At 38.2% G+C, this 27,856-nt stretch overlaps 1 protein-coding gene across 1 annotated transcript in view; it reads right to left on the bottom strand.

The window, feature by feature from the left end:
• Positions 1-3,281: 3,281 nt before the first annotated feature.
• SLC6A15 (solute carrier family 6 member 15) overlaps positions 3,282-27,856 on the bottom strand; it is a 40,857-nt gene continuing 16,282 nt past the window's right edge. The window contains exons 3-12 of the mRNA XM_057429462.1: positions 22,316-22,473; positions 21,739-21,865; positions 18,511-18,692; positions 17,159-17,269; positions 13,356-13,597; positions 13,075-13,267; positions 11,665-11,857; positions 8,847-9,006; positions 6,238-6,400; positions 3,282-4,644 (exon numbers count right to left, since the gene is read on the bottom strand). Coding sequence (XP_057285445.1) covers positions 4,273-4,644; positions 6,238-6,400; positions 8,847-9,006; positions 11,665-11,857; positions 13,075-13,267; positions 13,356-13,597; positions 17,159-17,269; positions 18,511-18,692; positions 21,739-21,865; positions 22,316-22,473 — 1,901 coding nt within the window. The 3' untranslated portion in view covers positions 3,282-4,272. The remainder of the gene's footprint in view (positions 4,645-6,237; positions 6,401-8,846; positions 9,007-11,664; positions 11,858-13,074; positions 13,268-13,355; positions 13,598-17,158; positions 17,270-18,510; positions 18,693-21,738; positions 21,866-22,315; positions 22,474-27,856) is intronic.

The following is a 27,856-nucleotide window of genomic DNA, read 5'->3' as shown; positions in this document are numbered from 1 at the left end:
GAACATTATGCCAGCACGAGGATTCATCAGCTAGCATGTGCCTGCTGATCCCTGAAAATAGGGTTATGATTGTTCAACTTTTTCTTCCTTTTTTTTTTATCTTATTCTTATCTTTTTTTTCTCTTTTCTCTTTTTAATTCTCTGCATGATACTCTGTAAGCTATTTGTGGTGAATTGACTGTGGCTCGATGCCAAATGTTTACTAAAACTGCTCTATCACACCCCTCAATTGGCAGCAAGGGGAATGTACAACAAAATGCTCCTGGGTCAAGGATGCGTAATTCATGAATTACTATCATAGGCAAAACAGACTCAACTCAGGGAAGTAAGTTTGTTTAATTTATTGCAAATCAAATCAGAGTAGGATAATTAGAGAAAAACAAATCTTGAAACACCTGCCCCAACCACTCCTTCCCTCCCTCCTGGGCTTAATTTCATTCCTGATTTTTCTACCTCCTCACCCCAGAACAGCTCAGGGGAACGGGGAATGTGTATCGTGGTCAATTCATCACACATGTCTGCCACTCCTTCCTCCTCAGGGGAGGACTCCTCACACTCTTTCCCGGCTCCAGCTTGGGGTTTCTCCCAGGGGAGAGAGCCCTTCCCACAGGCTGCAGTTCTTCACACACTGCTCCATCATGGGCCCCTTCCATGAAGTGCAGACCTTCAGGAAAAGACTGCTCCAGCCTGGGTCCCCATGGGCTCACCAGTCCTGCAGCAAACCTGCTCCAGTGTGGGCTCCTCTCTCCATGGGGCCACAGGTCCTGCCAGGGGCCTGCTCCAGCACAGGATCCCCACAGAGTCACAGCTTCCTTCAGGCATTGCCCTGCTTCTGTATGGTGTCCTCTGTGGACTGCAGGTGGAGATCTGCTCCACCATGGACCTCCATGGGCTGCAGGGAGACATGGAGTCTTCAGAGGTGTTACTTTCACATATGGTCACTCCTGCTGTAATTGCCGTTGTGCAGGTTTCTTTTACCCCCTAAATGTGTTATCCCAGAGCTGCTACCAGTGTTGCTGTTGGGCTCAGCTTTGCGCAGCAGCGGGTCCATCGTGGAGTCAGCTGGCATTGGCTCTGTCAGGCACCAAGGAAGCTCCTAGCAACCCTTTAGTTCCCCTTGCTGCCAAAACCTTGCCATGCAAACCCAATACAGTATTGATAAAATTTTGATACATCATAAAAGACTAAGAACGGGCAACAAGACTCTGTGGTAACTGTCCTGAATATATGTCACGGCATTCAAGAACCTTCATTGAAGAATATGGAGGTAATGAAATGGCCTCCATTTGTGCCATACTGATGCTTACTAATTGTGTTATCTCTGGGGAAATCAGATCTGACAAAGAATACTGGTTTCAGACACCTTAAGCCTTCTGCAATAAATTATATTGGAAATCTATTTTCACTTTCCACATGAATGAGTCTGTTCTTAGGCTATTTCTGATTGTGTAAGACACAAATAAAACTTTCTTTAAGCATGACTGCCTTTTGCAATGATCTTTTCCTTAAAAAGAAGAGGATAAATTAATTGTGGTTATGACTGAAACACCATAGACATTCTGGCTTTTTAGATAAATATCTGAAACCTCTCTCCTGCTCTTTCTTTTTGTTCATAAAGACAGCAAGTAGCAACTTGCTCCCAAAGTTGAAGTGTAAAAGCAGTGGGAATTCCCTTAGTTTCACCAGCAACTCTACATACAATTTCATACTTTGCTTCAGCAGTTCTTTCATTAATATCTAAGGGCCTGGATGTTACACTTTATAGTAATTATTTCTGATGTTTTTAAACCTCATCTAGCTACTTTTTTTTGACCAGTCCTGCTTCTTTACGAAAGACAGACAGTGCCTTCATTTTTAGCCCATCAGACTAAACCCGGTTAAAGAACTTCTGCACTTCAGGTTGTTCAATCATGGTAAGATCAAACAAAGAATCAAACATCTGGTGGTAGACAGGGTATACATTCTGACATACATCAAGACTGAAAATTTCTATAAAGCTGAGGTGATACATGCTAATTGGCTATTAGGAAGCAATTGATTTAAGAAGCAATAGTTTAAATGGGTGCAAAATCTAAATACTCATTAGTTGAAGGAGACAGGCAAAAGGGCAGAAACAAGACATATTTATTCCATAGCAGAATGAACTTTAGTTGTCTGCTTAAGTAGCATTAGTCCCCTGCATGATTCTTTAAAACAAAGTAGCCTATTGCACTTTGATAGTAAGCTTTTGCTCATGTTCTAACAGGTCTTGTGCAGCAGCAGCAATTTGGCTATCAATTCACATTTAAATCTAGCGTCTCTATTACTAAAAGCAGATGTCACTACAGGCAACTAGTCTGTAACAACAGATTTCGGCACTTTGTGTACTGGGCACAGAGGGGATGCATGACAACTACCCTGAGCAGTCACTTACTCTAGAAGCCTGATGCGATATGGTGGTGGAAACCTGCAGCTGCTCTGCTATAGCAGGAATATTTTGTACATGCTTGCTCTGTGTCTATAATAGCTATCCATTATACACATACTAGTATTGACAATTGATAAATTATGAATGAGCAACCTGCTTAAATTATGCCATCTCTACTGTATGTTCTAATACATGCATTTTAGAGGGCTCCTTGTAACCCTATTTTATGTGCACAACTTCTAACTACTGTAAGATGAGCCTGATAATCAAATATAGCTGTTTCTCAGCTAATGCTACTAGTGCAACTTCGTGTTGATTGGAATTATGTGAAAAGCTCCAGGTAGAAATGAAAAAGGATTTGGGATTATCCTCCAAAACCAAGTTATCCCTAAGGAATTTTATCAAGTTGCTAAGGTGTTTTAAGATTTCCGTAGTTTTCATTTGTTTGTCATAGCTTTTCTACACTTGACACACTCAAAATTGTGCTCTTGAAGCACACAGCTTCTGAAACTTACATTTACCTCAAATTAATTTGGTTCTTTGTCTGATGCTGGGACAATGTAGCTAGGTTATGCCCTTAGCTTACTAGAGGTAGTGAAGTCAGGACTTATGCCTAACTTTAAAAATCCTTAAGGTAAGGAATAAATCAGGTACTAGCTTCCAGAGCATCATGCCAGTTTACAGTGCAACATCAACTACTATATTCACAGTAAAAGTCCTTGTCTAACAGTTTATTAAGATGACTGATGTAGGATTTTTTGTTTTCAGGTTCTTTTAGCATCTCTACTCAGGTGGTAAATGTTATTCTTTCAGACAGCCTAGCTGAGGGAAAAGCAGGCTGTGTTATAATAAGCATATTAGGAAATCACAGAGAAACACCTTGTCAATCTCTTTATTCATAGGTTAAAATGTAATGCCATACAGTTCTCAACAATTACCGACTGAAAAAAATTACCTGCATAAAACAGAAGCAAAACTGAAGGAAACTAATTATAAAAGCCATCTTGCTTCAACTTTTGAAATGATTACGTACAGAATAATATACATATATACATTACAAGTATATTATATAAATATAATATATATGTAATTTTGTAACCACAATAAATATCAAGAAGGTCTTTTTTAGGCACACAGCATAGAAAAAAATGCAGAATCTGCACAATCCTTAAGATTCTTGGAGTGACTCACTCTAACATTGTTTTCACACTGAAAAAGCAAGTATTTTACACAAAGTATACAGACGCAGTTTATGCAGTCCCCAGTGAACAGGGAATCTTTCCTCACCTTCCTGTAAGTCTACTTGATTTTCTAATCCTACTGCTCTATACAGCTATTACATAAGAAAATAGTTTGCAGGTTTGTTTTTGACTCAGCTAATAGCCTAAGTAATTATCAGTGCTAACGAAATAAGTACAGCATATCTACATAAAGTATACAAGTGTTTACACAAACATGGATTTGGTGAACTACTTTGGAGTTCACTTTTAATACTGGGGAGTTAACCTAAAAGCAGAAAAAAAAAAGGATTTTCACTGATATTATCACACAAATAGTTTCCCATTTGAGTGACACCTGGGCTTTGGAGATAGAAAGCTTTAAATTTAGAAATGAATTAAATCCTTGGCTATACTGGCAGATGTAGGCTACCACTGATTTCGAATGTGTTCCCTTCAGTGCAAACAAAACCCCAGAGGATTAATCCAAAGCCAGTTTTCTCAACCTGTACATAGAGTCATGACATTTTAAAGACTGTCGCTGTGGAGCACCTGAGATCGCACCCTACTAATTGAAGCTGACCACTTCTCGTAGGAGAGCCATGATCAGTGAGAGAAAAGAAATTAACAGCATCTTTTTTTCCACAGTTACAAATCAGACTCCGGCATATCAGGCATATCAGCCATCAGGTATCCAATACCATAACGTCCATTTGGAGCAGTATCTAGAGTTGGTGAACCTGTCTGTTTTCGATATATGGTTTTGCCAAAATTTGGAGACGGCACTTCACTTGGACTCTTCCCATGAATCAGACTTGTATTATCTCCCTCCAGGTTAACAGGTTCCTTTATTATCCGGCCTCTTTTGTAGGATACAGATGCCAAACTACCAGAGCTGTCATCAATAAGGTTGCAACGGCGCACCATGAAGACTATTGGGACTGGCAGTATGGCCAACACCATCAGGGATATACAGACAATCATTCCCCATGTTGGATAGCTGCGGAACTCTTCCATGGCCTGAGGAATCCAAGAGAAAAACAAAGAATAAGTCTTCACTGAAAAAGAGCAAACCTGCAGTCCTCACTGAGGTGTGCCATTTTCATCTTCCTGTCACCTTGCACCCACAATGTGGGCATCATTACAGGTCTCAAATGGAGATGTAGGATTGCCATCTTTTTGCCAGTCAGTAGGACCTGAACACCGTCCCACAGTTTCTGAGATGCTCAGAGTACTCCAGCAGTAAACAAAAATTTTCACAATAGCCTTTCTGGTGCATTTGTCTGCAGCTGCTCTCCAATTCTTTAAAGGATGTTCAGGACAGACAAGTGTGCAGTGGAATTTGTTACTGTGCCTGGAAAAGAAGTCCTTGTAGGCCAGCAGCTAGTCTAGACAGGGACAGTCCCAGATGACTCTGTGGAATTGTTCCACTTCTTATAAATTTAATGCAAACTATAACAAACACACTTACTGGGGCAGTGACTGCACCCCATACCATGACTCACTGGCCAACAAATTCAGTTTGCTTGATTTTATACACATGGAAAGGAATATTCTATTTGTTATTCTAAGGTCATTCTCTTTCTAATTTTTGAGGGCAAGAATAAAACATAAATAAGAACATTTTTCTAAGAATCCTGAGAAAGTAGCAGTGGTTGTCTCATTAAAAGCAGATGTCTACCTATTGTAAAGCCAACCTCTTGCATTTATACTTTACCTGTCTTTGCTGCAATCTCACCACAGCTAATTCAGACAGTTGTCCATTCAGAAGAGTCCCCAAGATTCATTTCTCTGGTATTTTTCCCTCCCTGTGTTTTGTATGACAAGCCTGTAGAAAGAGCTGAGGGCTGTTGAGCCTAAATGCTAGTAGAACTCTTAGGAGTTACTTCGACTGAATTTCTTTCTGGAGCCAACATGCAGCACTTACTTTACTATTCACACAGACAAGTTTTGTACAAATCAAACACTCCTATCAGAAACAGATTTTAATGCAGCTGTTACCTACAATGTGATATGCATTCCCAAAGGGGAAAATTTATGACATGGCTAAATCACAGTATTTAATTTTACATTAAAAAATAAATATGCCATCTGAAATTATTTATTTAGTGTTATCGCCCAACTATTTCCATAGAATCATAGAATCATAGAATAGTTAGGGCTGGAAAGGCCCTTAAGATCAAGTTCCAACTGATTTTTTCTAGGAAAATAAGATTTAAGGGAAGTGAGTAACTTCTCCCAACTTTAAGAATTTCTCCAACATGCATCAACAAACTAAAAAAGTCACAAAAACCATGAAGGTTCATGGCAAGTAGTTGTATTTTAAAGCAGAACTACTCTAAAATTTAAAAAATGGCTGGTTTTACATTAATATTACTTGAGATAAAAACAAACATGTCATTATTTATACTGATTATGAATTTCTAATTGCAATTCTTTTGTCTTTTTATGTATTTCTGAAATACTTCAGATATGATCACTATGATAGCCTTGGGTGACACGGTTTAGTGTGAGGTGTCCCTGCCCATGGCAGGGGGGTTGGAACTAGATGATCTTAAAGTCCTGTCCAACCCTAACTATTCTATGATTCTATAGCAACTGTTAGATACATACCTTATCTTCAATCCAAGCATTGTAGCCAGGAGGACTTAATCCCATTTGGACAACACTAGCTACCAACAAACACAACAATACTAAAGGTGAAACATACTTCCACATGTAGTAATAATACTGGCTTGGAGAAAACCCAAGCATATCCTTCAGATCCTCCATAAACCTGTGAAGGGAATAAAAGCTTATTGTTAGTGCGTGCACTGAAATACTGAAATTTTAAGTACTATAATTGATACATAGCAATGAATTTGAGGGAACCGACCCTGAAAAACTGCATGTATAGAAAAGGCTGCAGTTTAGATTACTTAATAGGCTGAAAAAAACCTACTTTATATCTCTAGTTCAGAACAAATGAACAGGTGGATTTGCTACACAGTGCAGTGATTTAGTAAAGTGCTTGTTGGACTGTGCTGGAAAGATATTTAAACTCACCTTCCTTTTAGAAGATTGTTTTTTACACCTTCTAACATTGTCTACTGGGTTATTTACTAAGGCATGTGTCATTACTTCTGAGGACATATAAAACCAGCACATCTTACAGATTCCGCAAAATTAATATTGAACCCACATGTTGGTGCAGTGTAAAAAATAATTTTATGCATAAGGTATGGTTTGCATCATGTAAGTGCTGAAATAAAACTTTGTGAAGTTTTAAATCTGTCTCCCTGTGCCTCAAAATTGCAAGTTATGATATGAACAAAACTCCTATTTTTATACTCTTGACAGAGGAGTACATGGTTCCAGAGCCAGTAGAAAAAGAGAGACTATTTTTAGAATTAATTCTTTTGGAGTGTGCTCAAGCATTAATTCTGTTTTAACTCCCTTCTGATCCCACTCCCTTCTGAAATGTGCCTCTCAAAAAAAGCTCTCATAGAAACAAATGTTTTCAAAGCAGTTACACATGTGAAGCTACTGTCATATAAACTCAAAAATGTTTTTGAACTGCATAGTGTGGACTGTTCTATCCCTTGCTTACACTGCAATGAAGCATATTGTTAAGAAGAAGCTGAAATTTACAAATGTATTGTGCTCCACTATAGATAGCCTCTCCTTTCTGGAATCTCCAGTACTTCATCCAGTTGAGCATAAATCTATTATCTTCACTTTAAGTTTTTCACCATCTCCATCCTACTTATCCTCTTTTAAAAGCTACCAAGCTCCTTTAGCACTCATTCCAGCATAGAAGATTTTCCTTCTTGGCTACAGGAAGGATATTGCCTATTCTTTGGCTGTAATCCCTTTGGATGCAATGTGTTACTTTTTTCCTATCTGATCAAAGACAGAGGAAAAATATGTATGGATCCTCATCTACAAGGAGGACCCCTCGGCGCTATCACAGCTGATGACAACCTGAAGCTGTTGATTCTGGCAATTTTTGCAAGCAAGAATGCTGGGTTCCTGAAGAAGGATATTCTGGAGAAATATACATCAGAAAAAGTATTAGGAATACTCCAGAGGGAGATTCAGGAGGCCATTATGAATAAGAAAATTGGCTATTAACTTTTCACTTTATCCTGTCAGAACCCTTTCTGAAAACATGAATCAACTGTGCTCTGATTCAGAAGCAAAATATTACCGTATTTCAGCTATTCCTTAACATCAACTTCCTCACAGGTAAACTTTTTTGGCATGTCTATCTTCACAGTGGAACTCTACTTGACTGGACATTACCGACCTGATCTTCCGCTTTATCTTTCATTTGCATGTGCAAAAACATCTACATGGTGTTTTCACGTTTATGTGATCAATCATAGCGTCATACATGTGGCCCAAGTGGGAATTCTCCTTTAACAAGTAAGCAGACACAGCACTACTTGCACAGACCAGAAACAATGTCTGGAAACCATTAAGTTGAATTTTCTTAATATAGTTTATTTCATTATGGTGAGTGACTGGCTGATTACTCAGATTGCGCAAGCAAAACGTCAAATGAAAACCCACCCATTCTGTGCACCCTTTGTGCATGCAAAGGAATCACAGATGTGTAAATTACTTCAGCACCTAGTATAGTATACTCTGTTTTATCTGTGGATTGTATGTGTTATTTTGTCATACAAACTCTTCTACTCCTTAAGCATGGCACATATCAATCTCGCTAAGTGAACGCATTCTGGTGATTGCAGTCTTAAAGTGTAAAAAATTAGAAGGACTTGATGGTCATTTCTCTTCAGCCTTCACTGATAGAAACTCACTTAACTTCACTGTCAACCAGGCTGCTTCCAAGTAAGTTTTGATGCTGTCTTTTCCTATAGTTTTCTCTATTTCCTCTCACAACTAATGCAAAGAACAGTTAATTGTTATGACCCTTGCTGTCTTATTTCTACATAAATTCCTCATACTTGCATATCCAGCCGCCTTTCTAACTCTCTTCTTTTGCTTCTTTTTCTGTACTCTCCTCTCTTTGTATCTGTTGCAATTGCTCTTTGGGTTTCACTATGTGAAATGCAGTATATCTTGCTTCAAACCTGTTTTCAGTCACATCCAGATTGACCCACTTTCTGCTTAATTGTATCTATGCATACAGAGCAAATACTTCACGCTTTAAATAGTAATTGCTATTGTAATGAATACTGTTGGTATGTACAGGAAGATACATTTCCTTCACTTACTTGTTTATTCCATAAATTCTGGTGACTGCAATATTCTCCAAAATGACCACAATAAGCAGGGGCAGAGTAGCTGAGTAGTCATCAAACATCATCACAAAATAATTTCCAGAGCGCTGCACAAAGATCAGGCCAATAAAAAATGCTACCAAGCAGCAGATGACTGGAATAAAGGACAGAAATGTGAGCTGTAATTAAAATGAAGTTCCACAAGAGGAAATAGGAGAGCTCTAAACAGCAAAGATATACTTTAACTCATTATTTCATTATATTTAATATAATCAAAGTTTGAAATGTTTTGCCTTTTTTTAGGGGGGGGCTGGGGTCTCAATTATAAGAATACTAGGAATCCTACCTACTCCCTACATAACAGAAAAGCTGTTAAACTAGAATTCCTGGAATTACCATATTGCAGCAATACTGATTACGCAGCAGAGATTAATCAAGTGACTATTTCTCATTAAACATTCAACTTAATGTGAATGCAAGGCTAAAATACACAGAATTGGCAAGCTAAACATCATACATCATGTTACTTGGTCAACAAATGACTTTTTGGAATTCAGAATTGAAAATAACTTAGAAGTGAAAAAGTGAAAAAAAAAAGCTAAAAAGTTAAAAAGTTTAGGACTGTAATTCTAAAAAGTATAAAGGCTGAACATACTTCCCCTAATTACTTACAGAATGAAGTTCCATTAAGATCAGTCTAAGTGCATTTTTACACTAAGCAACAAAATTCCTGCCCCTTTTTTTTTTTGTTTAGGGGCAACCAATTCAATATATGAAAAGATTTCAGCTGTCATCCAGGTGAACATATTAACACCTAGCTGCTCTGGTGCTGGGATAATGGGGCTGGAAGTTTGGAATTAGAGGACAGGGAAGCCAAGCAGATGGGATCACTTTCTAGGGAAAGGGGTATTGAACAAGGCAATTGGAAAAGGGACACAAGTTCTCAGCCTCTGGGAGTCTCCTGTCAAGTGTGAAGAAAAGGTATCCCTTGAAGGAAGATGTTATCTGTCACCCAGGCAAGTGACACACAGTCATTCACAGATTCAGATGAAGTCCAATGCACACAACCCATGTGGACATGAGGAAGAGAGATGGAAAATCTACCTCAGCCCTAGAGTCACAGCTACATGAACTGCAAGGAAAAACAATCACAAATGGATGTTCTTCCAGGAAAATTGCTGCTTCAGTCTCCAGTGAGCAGTGCTGCAGACACAGTGGAAGGACTCCTGACTGTATAGAAAGGAATTCTAATCCACTTTCACAAGAAGTGAGTGCAGAATTCTATAACCAGCACTAAAAGGGCCTTGCCTCCAGCCAGGTGGAAGCTAGGGACAGTTGGGTTTACTGGAGTGTGTAGAGCAGATGGCTCGGCACATGAGTCCCACAGGAGTATAATATAAGGCTCTAGTAGACACTGGTGCACAGTGTACCCTGATGCCATCAAGCTATCAAGAGGTAGAACCCATTTGTATTTCTGGAGTGACAGGAGGATCCCAACAGCTGACAGTACTGGAGGCTGAAATCAGCTTGACTGGGAATGAGTGGGAAAAGTACCCCACATTGACTTGTTCAGAGGCTCCGTGCATCCTTGGCACAGACAGTCTCAGGAAACGGTCAGCGGGACTAGTGGGCTTTCAAGTATAGCTGCCTTGGAGACTGAGGAAATGAATCTGATTTGGAAATACTTGAATGCAAAAAATCTTTTAGCTTATGAGTTTGTTTCCCTCAGCTCAAGAGGAACTGAACTGGAACCACAGTGCAAAAAACTGCAGATGTGCTCACAATTCTGTAAAAATTGAATATGTGGGTTGTAAGCACAAACTCTAGTGCAGGCATAATCCTTATTAAATCCTACCAATACTGCATGAAGTATAACCCAGGCACTTTAGTTTTATAAGTTAATTATATAAACACTATATAGAGTTATAATCCTTTGAGTATAACTGAGTTCAGCAAAAATCATGCATGCATACCACTCAAAAAAATTACAAGAGAAAAGCAGTTCTTTAATATACCTTTATCTTAAAAGGTTTCTCTCTCAAATGCAGTTACAAGGAATTATTGTAAAATACTCCTTTACGCCAGAGTAATGGCTATATATCATAGTACTTGCATATAAAATTAGAAAGAACAGCTAGTTTCTAAATGTCACACTGGTTATTCAGTAAGAATTAAAGAGCTGATAAAACAAACAAAGAAAACCAAGTAAACAACTGCTCAATAGGTTAGAACTTCCTAAAGATAAATCATCTGATTTTTCAGAAGAATTTTCCCCTAGCAAAGCAAAAGAAAAAAAGTTTTCTGTTAAATCTTATTAATATAAGGTAAGGAAAAGGTAAGGAAAGCAGCCAGGAAAGAGCAATGCTCTGCCGCATCCAGGGTTAACTCTTAGAAAATATATTATTATTTCCTTCACAGAGTTAGATGATGGTTAAGCAGCTTATTGTATTTTTATTTTTCTATCCTTTCTGTCACAAAATTTGTGCATAACATACCAAGTCCTTTGCAGATGTCATGCAGATTTTCCGAAACTTAACTTTCACATTTTATGCTGCCCTTCTACCTCAAAAAGAGAAATTGCTACAAGATCAGAGCTATATAAACAGGCTACACCTCAAATAACTTTAGGCATTTAAATGAAAAACCCCAAACAACTACACATTTTGTTTAAGTCTGGAATACAATGATTTACTGCTTTGTAAAATGTCAGCACTGAAAACTCTCATGTCAAAAAACAAGAAATGATCGTATGATCAAAAAAAAACCCCTTACCTTAACTCTCTAGTGAGAAAAGAAAGTTTGTGCAACTCACCAGTAAGAATTTCTTTCCTGACTTTGAAGGTATCAACAATAGGTGTGATGATGCCTTCAATGGTTCCAAACATACTTCCAAGTCCCAAATTTACTAACATGAGGAAGAACATGACTGACCAGAATGGAGAAGCAGGGAAGTGGGCCATTGCTTCTGTGAAGGCAATAAAAGCTAAACCAGTTCCTTGAACCGCCTGTCAGTAAGAAAAATCCCCATTACTATTCATGGACAGTATTTCTTTTCTTTTTTTTTTCTTTTTTTTTTTTTTTGTAGTACGATAGTCTGACTTCCTGTTCATACAACGTCATTGATTAAAACTTAAAGGTAGACATCAAATATGCAATTCTTCCAAACCTTCAAACTTAATTAATACTGGATTTACTGAAACATTGGATTTGGCTGAGAATCTGTAAATTGAATGATATTAGCAACACATTTCTTTCAGAGGATCATGGAATACCAGGTTGGAAGGGACCTCAAGAATAATCTGGTGCAACCTTTCCTGGCAAAAGCATAGTCTAAACAAGATGTTCCAGCACCCTGTTCTGCTCAATCATAGAAATGTTCAGTGCTAGGCAATGCACCACTTCCCAGAGAAGATTACTGCAAAGACTGATTGTTCTCATTGTGAAAAAAATTTCCCTCTTGTGTCCAGCTGGAACTTCTATCTCTCTTTCATTAATAATTTTGCATAACAGCTATTATTATACAGGACTGCTACAAAATACAGAATTTTCTCCACTAAGTATATAAAGGAGTTCATTTCTATAATTATTTCTTTCAAATTTAAATGGCAGGAATAGTACAGAAACTTTTAATGTCTAAGTCACTGATTTTACGTTTTAGCTTCAGACGCTGGCACAACCATATAGAGGTCTATGCTTGTAACTGGAAGTCCCCCTGAAAAAGCTAGAAAATTTACAGATCTGGCTTACAGTAAAGATTTTAAACCAGGATGATATTCATTAAACAATTATCTAATAAGTAAATAATAACTTTTTTACTTTCTAATGAAACCGTATTTATGTTTAATGATTGTATCTTAACATTGGAAGACATCAAAGTATGACACTGTACACCTCTGTTCAGTCTTTGGAAAAATTCTCATGCTCTACTCTTCTAAAGAACAGAACTTTAAAAACTTATCACTTCCTGAGGAGAGCAATATAAGGATCAAAATACATTATAAATCAGTGAAGGCTATATTAGGACATCTGACCCAAAAGTCCTTAGGTGAGCTAGAATGTAACTCTGCACAAAACCGTGTTTTCATATGGATCTCTATAGGTGTACTTCTCACAGGTACACTGTACTGATAGTCTGAAACAAACTGTGAAGTATACTTACACAGACTTACAAATATTCATCTGCTCATCATCTCTGTATTCAAGACTCGCTTATTACTCTCACCTTGTTAAGTTCATCTTCAATTTGACAAGATTTCAGACCAAGAGAATCAAACTCTTCTTCTTTAACTTTCTGAATAATGTCATAAACTAAATTGTAATCTTCTGCTGTAATGCTTGAGAAATTGATATGATGTGGGATCATATCCTGGCTCAGATTGCCCATTTTTAAAAGTTTTAAAATCTTGTCTGAATTTCTGTAAAACATAATAAAACAGAGAAATCAAACTCAATGACCTATGTTAATTCATACATGAAATATAAATAAAAAAAAAAAAATCATACTGGATAACACATTTTTCATTTATGATATTGGCTTTGAAGCCCAGAACTGCAAACACCACCAAAGTTGCCAGCACAGAAGTGAAAAAATTGATGAAGGACACCAGTACAGCATCAAAATGGCAGTTGTTGTCTCTCTTGTTGTAGCTTGAAAAGGCAATGACTCCACCAAATCCAAGCCCTAAGGCAAAGAACACCTGAGTAGCAGCTTCTCTCCAGACCTTGGGCTCCAGCATTATTTCAAGCTGTTTGAAATTAGATATAATATATGTCAGCTATAAAATGCATTTCTATTACAACAGAAATAGATAACAGAAAAACAAAAAAAAATAACAACAGGAAGACAATCTACATCATAAAACACTAATACTGAACTACAAATGTATTTTCATTATGATAGAATGAAAGCTGAATGTGACACCTAAAGTTCAGTGAACTTATGGGCTAGAAATTCTCTTAATTTTATATGATACAATCCTTAAAGAGAAACGTGCTATATACTGTGTTCCCAATAATGAGACACTGCTTGAGATATATGATAATCCAAAAAGCAGCTATACTGAGAAATAAGATAGAAGTTATATTTTAATTTTGCAGTATTTATTGTCCTTTTTTTAACAGTGTATGTATTGAGAGTTGTTAGAATTACAGTGTATTTTGAGATGATCAACCCTCATAAATGCATTAAGTATGCTGAAAGTTGCTTTATTGTTACTTGTCAAAAGAAAAAAAAATGGTGAACATGAGATACACATGCTTATATGGGATTCTACACATGCAAATATGTAAAGCAAAATGCAACAGATGAAGTAAACATTGTCCACCACAATCTCTATAGCTCACGAGTCAAGTCTTCCTTAAGCCAGATGCCTTGAACTTACCCTAAATTAAATGGGTCAGGTATTTGAGGGACACTTAAGCGTTTATCAAAAAAACTGTATTGTTCATTCAGATGATTGTACTTCAAGAAATATCTTTGTTACAAAGTTATAAGTCATCTTACAACAAAGCTGTAAGTCTGTCTATCTCAGATTCTCTTAGATACTGAATCATAAAAAGAATTATATGTGAAATTTATACATTAAATTTTCTGAAGTTGATTCAGGGCCTCCCTTTAACAGTGAAAGGCCTTACGTTTGCACATGTAATTTAAAAAAAAAACAAACACTCAAACCCTAGGCTTACTGAAAACAGTAAAACCAGAAACCATGAGCATAGATGCCAGCACTGTTAGACTGTCTGTCTTACCTTACTTGAAGGAAAAAAAAAAAAAAATTCTGTTATTATAACGTTTTGAAAAATTTTCCAGTTCCCCATAAAGATATATCATTTATTATAAATAGGCAGAAGGTACCTGCTTTATTTATTTATATATAGCTAAAATACAGTATATTCGGGGAGGGGGACAGTGTTTATGACAATAAACTTGTTCCAGACTCACAATTTTCATTTTAATTACAATGCACAAGTAGCTATTGCACATAGTTATAGCTGTCTGTATCACAGTCATGCTGGAGCTTTTCCACTAGAGGGAGTTCAAGGAATATTCTTTATTTTTTGCCAAATGTGTAACTGGATTAAGTATCAAAACACTTTTCGCTTTCTGGTATGGGTAATTCAGCACCATCAAAGTCAGTATGCTCTCAGACACACATTGTCTAGCATTTCAAAATAAATTTGTAATTGATTTGCTATATAAGATTTTTTCAGTGAAATTTTGGGGGCTTTGTATTTAAATTTCATTCACTCCTACTGCAGTTTCATTACAGCAGTTGACTTCAGTGGGCTTTACATGTACCTTTCTTTAGGTTTTTCATTAAGGTTATTATTTAGATTTTATCCTTTATTCATCAACCACACCAAACAGAGAAATTCTCACCCTCTTCATAAGCCCTGTGCTCTCACACCTGCACCAATGTGCGCTAGCCCTCTGCTGTGCTAACACAACTCTTCTGTGGGAGTATGTTGTGGTTGTTGGTGGTCTAAATGTGGTTGCAAAACTGAACTAATCAAGGCTAAGAAGATGTTTTCCTCTCCCCTCTCATGTCTATCTGACTGTGTAATTTTCAATTTGGATAAGTTTAGCAATCCTTTTTACAGCCTTCCTCCCCAGAGAAACTGTTAGCACTATGGAGTGAATGGAAACAAGTATGGGAGTCTAAATTCCCTTAGGTAGTTTCATATGAATCTGGGCCCCAAATCTGGGCCCCAAATCTGGGCCCAAGTACAGAAACAATCAGACATTATAATGAAAATACTTTTGAAGGTTTATATGCACATATACTGTATGTGACATACAGGTCTCCTAACCTCAAATTTAAACCACAACTTGAGATACAGAACTGGAAACCAGCAGAAGGAACTAAAACTTGGAACAACTGTGTAACTAAGTTAAAATATAACTTTTAAAGTAAGCATCAGCTGCAATTTCTTTTAGGTCTGACTTATGAAAGATGAAACAGTGAAGAGGTGTTGGTATTCAAGGGGTGTTTCAGTGTTTCCTTCAGTATTTAGTGACACTTCTCTAGTTAAAGAATGGACTAAAAATGTGGTCAAGAAACTGAATTATAACTTCGAGAGGCCTGTATTCCATCTCTCCATCTCTGCTACAGACTTTGTCAGTAAGCATTACATTTATCTGTTCCTCTGATTTCCAGGATTTGCCAAAGCAGCCTGCAAGCTCCTGAAGAACCACAACTCTAAAGCCGTGACAGTGAGTGGTCCATCTACCATGACTATGACTATGTATCACAATGCAAGAAATAACAGCGTCATAGCTAACAAAAGTCATTTTTATGACAGTTCTCCAGAGACTCAAAACACCTGGGATCGATACAACTGCCAACAACCTGTCATCTGGCATTAGCCACTATGTGCATTGATTTTAATAAGCCTATTATTTGGCTTTTGTTTTTAAAATATCACTCCTGTCCTGCTTAACTGTATTATGAAGTGGACTTGTTGGGAAGTTCATTTCATAATACAGTATGAAGCCCAGCATTATGCATTGCTGAGTATGACTCTGACTACTCAAATGCACTGTTCCCGTAGTCTGCATATGGTTACAAGCACTTGAGATGGGTGTGGGCCAGCATAATTTAGATCTTCAGGCTAAACAATGATTTGCAAAAGCCTTTCTAACCTCCGTAGTTATAAAATCTAAAGCTCTGTAATACACACTCCCAGTTAAAATGTTGACAGTCAAAAAAAAAAAAAAAAAAAAAAAAAAAAAATGTTTAGACCTGCTGCTATCTCAGCATGACATGACAACCATAAAGAACACAATAAGGAAAGCTGAGTGGTGAGTAGTTAGACTATTTTAGTATTAAAGATAATTCCTCTGTACTTTGGGCTACTATGCAAACAGAATTAATTTATTTCTAAAAAGGAACAAACCTGTCCTCTTTCAGAAGGTGTCAGTTAATTTACTAAAGCCATGACAGCGTTCAAGGTAAGGCATTTCACTGTGACATCCCAGAACTAGGCATTTCAATCCTATCGAATGGCAAGATTTAAGATTCACTTCTCTTTTCAGTATTTGGACCTCTCTGAACATCCTGAATCCTGTAAACAGCACTTTCAGTCATTAGCTTTGTAAAAGCATCTAACTCTGGGAACCTTTCACCTAAAGAAGGTAACTCTACACAGGCGTCTGTGACAGAGCCTTTGGACCTCAGGGCTTGTTATCTCATTTAACAGAAATATGGCTAAATGTTCTATGAAGACAATAAGCTTAAATGAGAGCATTCATAAATGGTCAAATTGCCACTGCATACATTGCAAACAGAAATTAAGCACGCACGCACCTTAGGTGTGAACATGTGACGAATTCCATCCACTGACCCATTAAGGAGCAGTCCTCTGATCAGAAAGCATAAAAGTACCACATAAGGAAAAAGGGAACTAAAATACATGATCTGAAAGACATTAAGAAGAAATTTAACATGACAGCCATGCACTTTATTTTCAATAGCTTCATTCACTATTCAGTATCTCTTTGATATACGACTGAATTGATAATCATATGGTGCTACAGAACATGTAGGGGAACTTCCTATTCCCTTTGTCTCTGCAGAAGAAAGCAAAATCTCAACTGTAAAATAAATTCTCTACTAAAACAATACAGTTGTCATTGTGTTGACTAACTGAAAACAGCTGGGCTTTCAGGGAAATTCAGTGCGAATTGAGTAAGATGATGACAAGGACAGAAGTAGATTGTTTCAGAAATGTTTCACTTTACAAATGCACTTTGATTCAAGAACATGGTATAGTAAAGCTGTAGAGCACAAAGAGAAATTCTTTTTGTCTTCAGGAGACAAAAGTCAATGGAAGTATATAACCAATGGATTAGAACCACTAAGCAACACTCAATGCCAAAACAGCAAAAAAATAAAAGTAATCAAGTACAATCTTTCATTCTCCATCACTGAAAAGCAAATCTATTCTGTACTTTACAGTAAAATAATTCTCTCGTTAAACTTGCTAGTTCTTTAATTAAAATACACTAAAGAGGTCACAGAATTTTCCACCTCAGTACCAAACTTTTTAATAGCAAAAAGTTTTGCTATTGAAATAGATTACTTTTCATTTAGAATCCCACAGAGATCAACAGAGCTAGCAAAACACTCACTAGCCAATCCAGCTGGCTGCATAGAAAGGAAAGACAGGGTGGTGTACTCAGATACAAAGGGATGGCAGTCATTAGACAAAAGAAACAATCCAGAATCCTGAAAAGCAGCTGTGCTAATGACAGAAGCATGTATACCAATGACAGTAACAAAAATGGCAAGGCCTTTTGAGGATCTGGGTGCAATGCAAACATAATGTGAGTATACATGGGAACCTAATTCGTAGACATTTAGAAGCACACAGACTTATGCTGCACATTATGTTATGAATAACAGTTATGCTGACGGGAACAGAAAATTATTCTTGAGATCTCAACTCCCAGTAAATTAATATAATTCCCACTAAAATTACTACAGTTTTAATGCTCAACTACCAACATTCTTCTACCTGAGATTATACTAGGGTGAGTCACAGCTTCTAACCTGCTCCTACAGATTTCAGGAGAGAGTAAACAGAGCATATGGTGAACAAAAATGTCATGAAACGTTTCAAAGTAAAACACTATCATTTAGGTAAACAGTATACTCACTTTTCCTGAGGACTGAATTCCTTTGATCATGGCTAGGCATACCATGACCCAGGCAGCCAGCAAGCAGATAGTCATCTTCCAGTTTAAACCCCCGCTTTCTGACAGAGAGCTGGAAATATTCAGTGCTTCTCTGTACCAGTAATAAGTGGTTGCAGAACTCTTTTCACACTCTGGCTCCACAACTGTCAAGAAATGTTAGCAAGTAAATAATGGGACTCAGGACAAAAGTATTTTCCCAACATTTCATAACAGTGTTATACCAATTCTTAATATCTGCAATTGTGTCACCATCATTTCCGAAAAACTAAACTAAAAGTGTCTTAAAATGTTGTCTAAAAGAGAAAGTGACTGCTGATGGTGAAAGGTTCTGGTTAGACCTTTCTAAAACACACTTTTCGGATAAGTTATTTATTTGCATATGGTCAAGACAAGTGCGAGGCAGAATTTATTTTTCACTTAATTACTAAATAGTAGGCAGGCCCAGATGAAGACATGCATTCTCTTTATGACATTACCTACATATGATACTGTGATGTAAACTATGAAATGCATCTCTCTAAAATTGAACACCATTTTGAAAATATATGGAAAACAAATTCTTGCTTGTGTCTGCTTTGATATGACACTCAAATCAGCAAGCAATTAACTACTATTAGAAACAATAAAATCATCATCAATGAATCAAATCAAAAACAAATAAAATCAAATAAAAAATCAATCAACGAAATCATCATCATTTCTTGGTTGATATTCAAGGATCACCTGCTACAAGCTCAGGAGTGTTGCATTCCAACTAGAAGGAAATGCAGCAGGAGGGCCAGGAGACCTCCTTGGATGGATAAGGAGCTCCTGAGGAAGATTCAAATGAAAAAAAACACTGCAAAGTGTTCAACACTGTCCCACACAACATCCTTGTCTCTACATTGGAGAGACATCAATTTGGTAGGTGGACCACTCGATGGATAAAGAACTGGCTGGATGGCCGCACACAAAGAGTTGTGGTCAATGGCTCAATGTCCAGCTGGAGACCAGTAACGAGTGGTGTCTCTCAGGGATCGGAGTTATGAACAATCTTGTGGAACATCTTTGTCACTGACATGGACAGTGGAATTGAGTGCACCCTCAGCAAGTTTGTCGATGACACCAAGCTGTGTGGTTCGGTTGATAACGCTGGAGGGAAGGAATGCCATCCAGAGGGACCTCGACATGCTTGTGAGGTGGGCTAATGCCAACCTCATGAAGTTTAACCATGCCAAGTGCAAGGTCCTACACCTGGGTCAGAGCAATCCCAGGCACAGCTACAGGTTGGGCAGAGAAGAGATTCAGAGCAGCCCTGCGGAGAAGGACTTGGAGGTGTTGGTCGATGAGAAAATGAACATGAGCAGGCAGTGTGTGCTCGCAGCCCAGAAAGCCAACCATATCCTGGGCTGCATCAAAAGGAGTGTAACCAGAAGGTCAAACGAGGTGATCCTGCCCCTCTACTCTGCTCTTGTGAGACCTCACCTGGAGTACTGTGTGCAGTTCTGGTGTCCTCGACATAAAAAGGACATGGAACTGTTGGAACAAGTCCAGAGAAGGGCTGTGAGGATGATCAGGGGACTGGAGCACCTCCTGTATGAAGATAGGCTGAGGAAGTTAGGGCTGTTCAGCCTGGAGAAGAGAAGGCTGCGGGCAGACCTCATAGCAGCCTTCCAGTAGCTGAAGGGGGCCTATAGGGATGCTGGGGATGGACTCTTCATTAGAGACTGTAGTGATAGGACAAGGAGTAACGGGTTAAAACTTAAACAGGGGAAGTTTAGATTGGATATAAGAAGGAAATTCTTTCCTGTTAGGGTGGTGAGGCACTGGAATGGGTTGCCCAGGGAAGCTGTGAATGCTCCATCCCTGGCGGTGTTCAAGGCCAGGTTGGACAGAGCCTTGGGTGGCATGGTTTAGCGGGAGGTGTCCTTGCACATGGCAGGGGGGGTTGGAACTAGATGATCTTAAGGTCCTTTCCAACCCTAACTATTCTATGATTCTATGATCATCTCGAAGTGATGAGAAAAAGAAAAAATGGCTTCTACACAGGAATGTTAAATGAAAGTTTCTACGTGCATTCCAGAAGTGGGTTTTTTTAATTATCCTGAGTCAAGGCAATTAATGAAAAGAAGGGAAAGATACACTCATTTGAAGAAAACCTAACACAAATTTCAGATCCTCACTGAAATAAACTGTCAAAAATTATAGGAAATTATCTTATGTAATACTTTTCTTGGTGTAAGCATAGTTAAGACGACCTCTGCTGAAGTTAGTCTGACACACTGTACCTTATTATTTAAACAGGGTAAGAATACATGAACAATCACTGTGGCTCAACTAATAGACAACAGCTTGTGGAACTCTGGCTACCTGTGTGCCAATATTCAGAAATACGAATTATTTCAAGCAACTGAAGCAAGGAACTTAGGCAAAGACACTATAAAAACGTCATAGAACTTTTTAAATGTCCCTGATTATGTACTTTATTAAATCAGTAAAACAAGCCCCAAACAAATAAATCAGAGGTAATTGAAAAAAAAAAAAAAAACAGCAACCTGAAATAAAAAGAAATTAAAATAAGCATTTTGTATTTCAATAGCAAGGGTAATGCAAAGTGTTCAAAGTGTGTAACTTGTTACGAGATAACCAAAACCAAGGGATAAAGAACTTCTAAATACGTCCATGTAAGACTATCACATTATAGTGACAAACCAATGACCAATTATTTCAATTCTACTGGTTTACAAAGCAAACAATACTTTTATCACATGAGTTTTATTAATGTTTACAGTTTTCAATTTTCTGCTTTGTTAGTAATGAAACACCAGGAAGTATCCTACCAATTGAAGTGTAGAAATATCCTTCCACCTTTGTTTTTCAGCAAGTAAGCATAAAAAGCAGTCTGAACATCAGGAAAAAAGTAATCAGAACTTTTTTTATCCCTGTAACACACTAAGCAGCACTCTCCTTATTTCATTACTCTTTAAAATGCCGTTGACGGTGATGTTCTTTTCAAAATATTTATCTTAAATTACGGGGTTTTGTTGCATTTTTTCTAAGTATAATAATGTGACACTGCATTAAGATGCAAAACCAGCTTTGCATGCAACACTCTTTTCCAACAAGTATCTTTTTGAATTGTTGGGGGGGGGGGGGGGGTGGAATTTCTCCATTTGGTTTGAATTCTTAAGAACATTAATATAGACTTACAGGTACGAGATGTATTTTTAACTAAAGGACATTGGTCCCACGGTAATGGATGCTGAAAAGACTGGGAAAAGTAAAACAGACTCCATCCAATAATGACATTGTAGTACAGAGCCACAAAGAAACACACCTATAAAAAAAGACAGATAAAAAAGTTAGTACGTGCAACTACATTTGCAAATTAAAAAAATAAGAAAAAAATCCCAACTGAACTTCTGCATATTTCAGCACATCAGCCACTGAACCTAATTTTAATTAAGTCAGAAAAAGAACTGAATGTCTTTCCCAATTAAAGAACTTGCCAAAATTTTCGCTCTTCTCTGTATTTATCACGTAACTCCTATACTTTTACAGGCTTTTCTTCTCCAGAAGACTACTTTGTTTCCTAGTTCCTTATTTCAAAAGAATCACAAAATACATGTTAAGTGGTTTTACAGACACATCTATATCAACACTTTTTAATATTTTAAGATCTCCCAAAACATTGTAAACTGACCTTGATGCTCAACTACAGATCAGTAGCCTTTCCCTGCAGCAAAACAAAGTCTAACAAACCACACAATTAATGTTAATAACTTACTACGCAGCTTGCAAATCCAATTCCTCCAAGTTTGGGGCTGATGTAATTCCATACACCAATACTCCCTCGGCGGATCCTCTGCCCAACAGCAAGCTCCAAGAAAAAGAGTGGAATCCCTATTATCAGTAGCAAGATTAAGTATGGCACAAGATAGGCACCTATGAAAGGAATAAAGAGTCAGAGTGACTGAAGAAGAGTCAGAACTTGACACAACAAATGTGAAACCTAACAGCTTCAAGCTTGAATTAGTGTCCACAAAGCTTTTCTGATCACATGCAAAGAGTAATTTTAACTGATGTAATTGGCCATACATCTTCTAAGATAGGAAAAACCCAGAGACAGCAAATTTCCAAAGCACTGTAACATTGTGAGGCAAACCCTACTGAAAGTTAATTATTATCTAAGCTAGTTGTTCACTTGTGTGAAATTCTAGACAATTAATCAAACTTTTAAGATACACAGTGAGGCAATCAGGAGCTGAATCGACATCTCTTAAAACACTCAACACCTTGACATCTAACACAGCAGCAAGACTTAATTTATAAAAGAAATACAGAAAATACTGTGCACATAACATTCTGAATTACATCCAATCTTAAAACAGTTTTAAAAGATCACCTGTTGATTTCTCCATGTGCACTTCAGATGCTCAGAAAGAGGATTTCACAATATACAAAGAGTGATTATACCCAGCTAAGCAAAACACTACATCAGCCCATTTCTACCAGGCTCCAGAAAGAGATTAGGAACATGAGGTGGAAATTAAATGGAGTATTGTAGGTCCATATCTCACATTACTCAAAAATGCTCAAAAAAAAAAAACAAAACACAACTGTTATTTCACCTTTGTACATATTTGTAACACCTTTTTTCAACATTTTATTCCTAGGAAGTGGTGATACAATACTAACTTAAGCACATATCTTCATTTATTTCAGTGAAACTAATACGAAGCAAATATATCCATACACTAAGCACACTGAAAAGTTCAGAGCCTGACTTACTCCTTAGTGTTGCAGAGTATTTAACACTAGAGCTAACAAAACATTCAGCCATCACCAATCAGCAACGTGGCATCTAATTTTCAAAAGCCTGGCTCTTATGCTGCAACATAAGAGTACTGTGCTGCCCAACAAACTCTAAAGGCTTAGGACTTTTGATTGCAACCATTGTAAGGTTAAAGAAAAGCACCTGAGAGATGCATACTGCAGCATGTCAGAGCAAGCTACAAAGCAAAGACCTAAAGACCTCAGGAGCTTAGACTCAGAGCTATTAAGTTGTATAATCAATCTGTTCATCTCTGCAATGAGAGAGAATCCGAGCAAATTTCAGAAACCTTGGGATTCATCTTCAACTCCAGCTAAGTTTTACTTCAAGTTTCTTCATCCAGCGTCAACTTTCTAGGGCCTTTTTTTTTTGAGTCAGAATACACTGTCATTTGCATATCCTTAGTAGGTAACTTATCTCATGGGATAGTTTATTTTAGAAGAGTTAAATTTTCCTAAGCTGTGCAGGAGACTGCAGATTTTCTGGTACTTTCCACTCCTGTGTGGGTCCACTCGCTACAGAAAAACTGGACATCACCTTCTGCTATAAAGATCTTGCAAAGATCCTAAGCATGGAGTAACTACAGTCTCAAGTCTAAGAATAGTAGGAAAAAAAAGACGGAGTAAATAAAACCTGAAGAAACCCACTGCTGGACCAGACAAATAATATTGATCTTATTTACCTCACAGTCTACAGGCTATTATAAGAATGGAATATCTCCTTGTGCTTTATTTTCATGACATGATAATACAATATCACTGACATTGAGCAGCATTTGGTCAAAACCTGTGCCAGGCTCTGAACAATATACCTGTTTTGAGGTTACAGTACACCCCTCATAGAGCCAAACATCATGGTCTACCTACTCACTGCTATGTCTACTGAGGTAGCAACTACATTCCCGTCCAGTATTTTGGTGTTTTGTGTATCATCTTATGTGCACTAAACAGAAAGAATGCAAAGGACTTACTGTCTACTCTGAAAAGTGTGACAAGAGACAGAAGGGAACAAATGTAAGGAAAACTTAGGAATAGAGTGACAACCACATTCTAAAATGAGGGTGACCACCTGTCTAAGAATGTACAAGACAAATAATACCATTAAACACCCCTGATTTATCATCTACATTCCCTCAAAATTCCTGCAAGACAGAAGTACAGTTAACTCACATTGCAAATGAGAAGCTTTGGCATTACAAGCTTTAAAAATTTGGTCATACAATTAACTGAAAGCCAACAGTATATAGTTTCTTCATCATGTAACACTACTGTGAATGATACCTGAGGTCTTAATTAGACAGGTGTTCACAGCTGTGCACAGACAAGCCTAAACAGCTGAAAATAACTGCGCCCTAAATGACTTACCCTGTATCCCACTGGATGACTGTACTAGAGCAGGAACTGAACCCACCTCTTCAGTGTCCCAGTCCACAACCTTGATCACAAGGCTGCAAAGTTAAACACGTATTTAAAGACTGGGCTGACGTGGGTGTTTTATAGTGCAGTATCAATGTAAGTTGCAAGATTAATCAGTCAGATTCAACTAAATGATTTACAGAAATGTGGTGTTAAATCCATGTCACATTACATATGACACAATCCTATATTCAGTGTGTATAGCCAGCAGAGTTCACCTGTATACTGCAGGCCTTGTGCAGAGCAACTGAAGCACTGGTCTTCTCATCAATCCAACCTGCTGAAGTCCCTTTTGTTCTTGTGCCCCTCCCCAAAAGTGGGACATAATGGAAAATAGTGTACCTATGAGTTTCAGTGCAATACACTTTGGACACTGGTGGATTATACAGTGGTGTATCGCAGCTGCAAAGGGCTTCTACGCCCTATAAATAACATGAAACCACTGCATCTCTAGACAAGTATTTTCTTTCAGCCTTCTCTTGAAGCTAGACATCAAAGAACTGTAAGACATCTTCACCTCATCACAGACCAGAATCACTATGGAAACAGATCAGTATGACTCTAAGTTGCTAGCGCATGAAAACATGTGTCCTTGGAGTTAGAATATTGGATAATTTTTATTTGAATAAGAACAATAAACTATACATGGTGGCCTTGAACAGCACCCTACAATTAGTTATATCATCTGCTACATCTACCCGCTATGCAGCCTTCTGAATATTACAATTTTGTGCAGTTCAGGATCCCCAGATTTCCCCTTCTATATATTCAAAATTACTCTACTGTAAAGTCACTTTTTTTCATATTTTTGCCTTAAACAACGGCTTTGATATTAGAAAACTTATCTCAGCGTCATAAGGACAAAAAAAAACCACCAATAAATCCTCATCCTTCTTCACTAGAATGAATAATAAAGATAAAAAAGATTGCAGGAACTGGTGAATGTTAATACTGTACACAGCACTGCTTTGATTTTTGATATTTACAGTCTACTAAACTCCTGTAAGTGAAAATATTTACCATTACAAATTACAAATTGTTTTTTATCAGGAAAATCTGATAAAAGGTTTTATGTTTTATCTGTAGGTTTGCAGTTTATCTTACTGATTGGACAGTCTTCCTGTCAGTAGTCTTTCATGATATAAGTAAGTTCAGGTATGCCTATTTACAAAACTGTGCTTAAAGGATGAAAATGACCTTAGCTAATAAGCTTTAATGAAGAATTACAATAAAAAAAGACATTTTCAGCACACTGAAGTACAAATGAATTTTGAGTCTGATCATACAGTTTAAGTCTGAGCTCACAAAATAGTACTGAAGTCATCAGTGAATTCAAGACACTGATCATGAATTACTGATCAAAAGCTAAATAATTAAGCCACTGAACTCATACTCAGTGTTGGGAATACTAGGTAATACCTGCTTTGCTCCCATTTTGCTTGTATTAGACAATCAGACTGCAGCTCGTAATGACTACCCAGTATTTAGAGTTTATATAAGTGCAGCAGGAGGGCCAGGAGACCTCCTTGGATGGATAAGGAGCTCCTGAGGAAAATCTGAAGGAAAAAAAGAGGCTTATAATAAGTGGAAGCAAGGACAGGTGGCCTGGGAAGAGTACGGGGATGTTGTCCAGGAAGCAAGGGACCAGGTTAAGAAAGCTAAGGTCCTGTTAGAATTAAACTTAGCTAGAGGTATTGAAGATAACAGGAAGGGATTCTACAGGTACATAGCAAATAAAAGGCTAGGGAGAATGTAGGCCCCCTCAGGAAGCTCTCTGGAGAACTGGCTACACAGGATTTGGAGAAGGCTGAGGTTCTGAATGACTTCTTTGCCTCGGTCTTCACTGGCAAAGGCTCTGAACAAACCACCCAAGTCTTGGAAGGCAGATGCAGGGACTGTGAGAATGAAGACCTTAGGCCCACTGTAGGAGAGGAACTGGTTCGAGACCATCTTAAAAATCTGAATGTGCACAAGTCCATGAGATCCATCCGTGGGTCCTGAAGGAGCTGGTGAATGAAGTTGCGAAGCCGCTGGCCATTGTATTTGAGAGATCATGGCAGTCAGGTGAAGTTCCCGATGACTGGAAAAAGGGAAATAGAACCCCCATTTTCAAGAAGGGGAAAATGGATGACCCAGGGAGTTACAGACCAGTCAGTCTCACCTCTGTGCCTGGCAAAATCTTGGAGGAGATTCTCCTGGAAGGCATGCTAAGGCACATGACAAACAACAAGGTGCTTGGTGACAGCCAGCATGGCTTCACTAAGGGGAAATCCTGCCTGACCAATTTGGTGGCCTTCTATGATGGGGCTACAGAACTGATGGACGGGGTAGAGCAGTTGATGTCATCTACCTGGACTTGTGTAAAGCGTTCGACACTGTCCCACACAACATCCTTGTCTCTACATTGGAGAGACATCAATTTGATGGATGGACCACTCGATGGATAAAGAACTGGCTGGATTGCCGCACACAGAGAGTTGTGGTCAATGGCTCAATGTCCAGCTGGAGACCAGTAATGAGTGGTGTCCCTCAGGGATCAGTGTTGGGACCGGTCTTGTTTAACATCTTTGTTGCTGACATGGACAGTGGGATTGAGTGCACCCTCAGCAAATTTGTCGATGACACCAAGCTGCGTGGTTCGGTTGATACGCTGGAGGGAAGGAATGCCATCCAGAGGGACCTTGACATGCTTGTGAGGTGGGCTGATGCCAACCTCATGAGGTTTAACCATGCCAAGTGCAAGGTCCTACACCTGGGTCGGAGCAATCCCAGGCACAGCTACAGGTTGGGCAGAAAAGAGATTCAGAGCAGCCCTGCGGAAAAGGACTTGGGGGTGTTGGTTGAAGAGAAAATGAACATGAGCAGGCAGTGTGTGCTTGCAGCCCAGAAAGCCAACCATATCCTGGGCTGCATCAAAAGGAGCGTGACCAGAAGGTCGAACGAGGTGATCCTGCCCCTCTACTCTGCTCTTGTGAGACCTCACCTGGAGTACTGTGTGCAGTTCTGGTGTCCTCAACATAAAAAGGACATGGAACTGTTGGAACAAGTCCAGAGAAGGGCCACAAGGATGATCAGGGGA

Source organism: Pezoporus wallicus, unplaced genomic scaffold (assembly GCF_028554395.1).
Source record: "Pezoporus wallicus isolate ANWC-B61680 ecotype Strahan unplaced genomic scaffold, APGP_CSIRO_Pwel_v1 contig_5069, whole genome shotgun sequence".
Classification (NCBI taxonomy): Eukaryota; Metazoa; Chordata; class Aves; order Psittaciformes; family Psittacidae; genus Pezoporus; species Pezoporus wallicus.
This window is presented reverse-complemented; position numbering and strand designations above follow the sequence as displayed.